The following is a 2,907-nucleotide window of genomic DNA, read 5'->3' on the forward strand; positions in this document are numbered from 1 at the left end:
CATTTATTTTGTTGTTCAGCAGTTCTTCAGGGGTTGGCATACAAATATCAGCAGTTCTTTTGGGGTTGGCATACAAATAGTGGCTTTTCAGGGGGTTGTATGTGATAGATTCCTAGAGTGTATATAGAAATTCAAATGGTTTTGTTTCAGCGGACAATGCAGACCATGTTTATAAGAAAGGACATAATGCTAGGTTTATCTATTCCACCTGATGACAGGCATTGTCCCAGGTTCAGAAAGGCTACCAGGTCTTTCCCCACAAATAGCCCAAAAGTAATTCCAAACAACCCTCAGATTCTTTACCGTGTCTAACTAGACTCAAGGGTTACTTGCAAATCAGGAAATATATATTTGATTCTTTTCTCCTTCCTCTCCTTCTCCCATCCCTCTTTCACTCATATCCAAGCCACCTCCAAGTCTTTTCCTCCTCTTTCTACAGTCCAAATCATCTTATCAAATCTCCTACAAAGCCTTCAAGGTGGAGGTCTAATGGCCTCTCCGCCCAGACAAGTGCAGCACCAGAGGAGGCTCTTTGAGCTGCTGGAAGAAGAGCAAGAGCCTTTCTTGCTGGACGTCTACCTCTTGGAGAATGGGTATTCGGACAGGGCATTGAGGTCTCAGGCCACGGTCTCGTGCTGGCCTGGGGGCGCTTGCACAAGGCTGCCAAAGCTCGGCAGCCATGGCTTCAAGAGGAAGAGAGGTGGCCTACTAAGTTGTATACTAAACAAATTTTTGTGTCGGAAGGCCATCAGGAAGGCTTTGAGCTGCGAAGGCCTAGCTCTTGAGAATGGAAGATGGGGTGTCTTTGGTTGTTTCTTTGAGCTGGGAAGAGAGAGCCATGTCGCAGAATTCCGCAGGTTGTCGAGTTCCAGTGCTGTTAATCAAGGAGAATCAAATGGACAGATGCAATGGAGATCTTTGGAGGACGCCAACCAGCTGAGTCCTATTTCAGTGCTTGAACTGCACTCCAATGAAGCCTCCCCCATTCACAACCATTGTAAGTTTAAGCTTTCTATAAAGTATAGCAACATTTCTTTAACCCCTAACATCAATATAAATTGTAATGAATTCTTTCTTTGTTCCTTTTTTTTTCCGGTTCTCCCTCAGCGTCAAGTTTTAGTTCAGGAATGGAAACAAAAGCTGCTTCTTGGTTTGGTTTTGAAGAGCTTCTCGGGTCTGCTTCTTTTCTTTCTCAGTATGCCAACACCAAGAAGGAGTTAGATCGATCATACCAACTTCTGTTGGACTGTGTGAGGGAGGTAGAGAAAAGAATTTGGGACTCCTATGAATGTTTGAGCCCAGAGAGAGCTAAAAGCATCATTAAGGAGCGTATCTTTACATGGGAAAAGCAGAGAGGAGATGTCGCTGACATAGCCCAGTTGGTAGATTCAGAAGTCTCGGAGTCTAGAGAAGAATGGAGGCATTTCCAATCTGAGATTAGAGAGATTGGAATCGAGATAGAAACTGTAATCTTTGAAGAGATCAGAGAAGAGACTCTGTTGGACATGCTAGGCTTCCCATGCACATCAAAAAGACTGTAAGTCTAATTATCAATATCCATCACCATCTTTTTGTTCTCAAGAAACCCCCCAAAAAGGTCTAATTATTAGCATATCATCAAAGTTAGTTTTTTTACTCTTAGTTAAAGTATTTCTGTTTTGCTCGGACGGTAGCTGAGGGAATCTCCACGATAATACCAGAGGAAAAGACAAAGTGTCCCTTCGATGTTTCTTTCTTTTTTTATTGGTCTGCTTGGGAGTCTGGAGTCAATGGTATATTGATTAGTTATGGCTCTAAGCAACGACAATAGGTGGTTATCGTACATGTAAAAACCAAATCTCCATTAATGACACACACACAGAGAGAGAGAGAGAGAGAGAGAGAGAGAGAGAGAGAGAGAGAGAGAGAGAGAGAGAGATCTACTTGGGTTTCCCTGAGAGAGAGAGAGAGAGAGAGATCTACTTGGGTTTCCCTACAATTTCTTTCCATGGGATATAAAAATGAAGAAAAGATACAGGATGTTATCTTAAGAGAAACAAAGGCAACGAAATTTATCAATATGAGTTAGATTGCTTAGAAGAGGAATAGAACTCCAATCTTTCGAGCAGTTTGGGATAACCATGATCAGTTCTTTGAATGATTTGTTCTATGAGTTGCACAAAGTACAAGCTAGAACATGAGGCCATCATCTTTTGATCAAGTCGTCAGCAATTAAAATCCTGTCTCTAGAGGCAAGCCAACAAGATTGACCTTCTCAGAAGCACAAGCTTTCCAAATCTTCGTACGCCCTGGAATAGTAATTCCTCCAAAATTAAGAAGCTGATAAAATGACTTGCAGAGAAATTCTCATTGGCAGTCCATCTCCATAATACTGTTAAAGCTCTCGGATAAAGACAAGTAATTAATGGGGTCTAATAAATCCCAGTATTCTATAGCAATTAGAGGTCTGATACTAGAACTGAACAATTGAGCAATGGAAAGTAGTCTTTTAAAGGTGAACTCCTTAATCCATCTGTTTTCCCAAAAACAAATCTGATCTCCCTTTCCCAGAACATAAGAAATTCCACATTGGAGATCAGGAAACAATGCTATAGTTATTAGTAATAGCTCTTGTGAGGATTCATGATAGCGTGTATTTAGTCCCACATTGACTATGTACTCGATAGATAGTGGATACTTATATATGGTGAAGAAGTCCAATTAATACCTTCTGCCTAGTTATTTTTAGTCAGGCTCTGAGTTGTTACAACTCTCATCCGTTACAACTCTAAGCCGCCATATTGCATTGTACTATATTAATGCGTATGCCAAAATTGAGACTTTAAGTTCCTCTAATTAAAAACTCCTAATCCTAACAAAGATCCATACCGATAAAGATCCTAACTGAGGTCCTCTAATTCAACACTC

General features: G+C 40.9%; 1 protein-coding gene across 1 annotated transcript; it reads left to right on the forward strand.

The window, feature by feature from the left end:
• The first annotated feature begins 232 nt into the window (after positions 1 to 232).
• Positions 233 to 1,725, forward strand: LOC103712310 (uncharacterized). The gene is made up of 2 exons (XM_008798797.6): positions 233 to 997; positions 1,108 to 1,725. Exons 1-2 carry the CDS (start codon positions 490 to 492, stop codon positions 1,539 to 1,541), a joined length of 942 nt encoding a protein of 313 aa, XP_008797019.3. The 5' UTR covers positions 233 to 489; the 3' UTR covers positions 1,542 to 1,725.
• The last annotated feature ends 1,182 nt before the right edge of the window (positions 1,726 to 2,907 follow it).

Source organism: Phoenix dactylifera, chromosome 9, assembly GCF_051530095.1.
Source record: "Phoenix dactylifera cultivar Ajwa chromosome 9, Ajwa_hap1_PhDact_Kaust_v1.1, whole genome shotgun sequence".
NCBI lineage: Eukaryota > Viridiplantae > Streptophyta > Magnoliopsida > Arecales > Arecaceae > Phoenix > Phoenix dactylifera.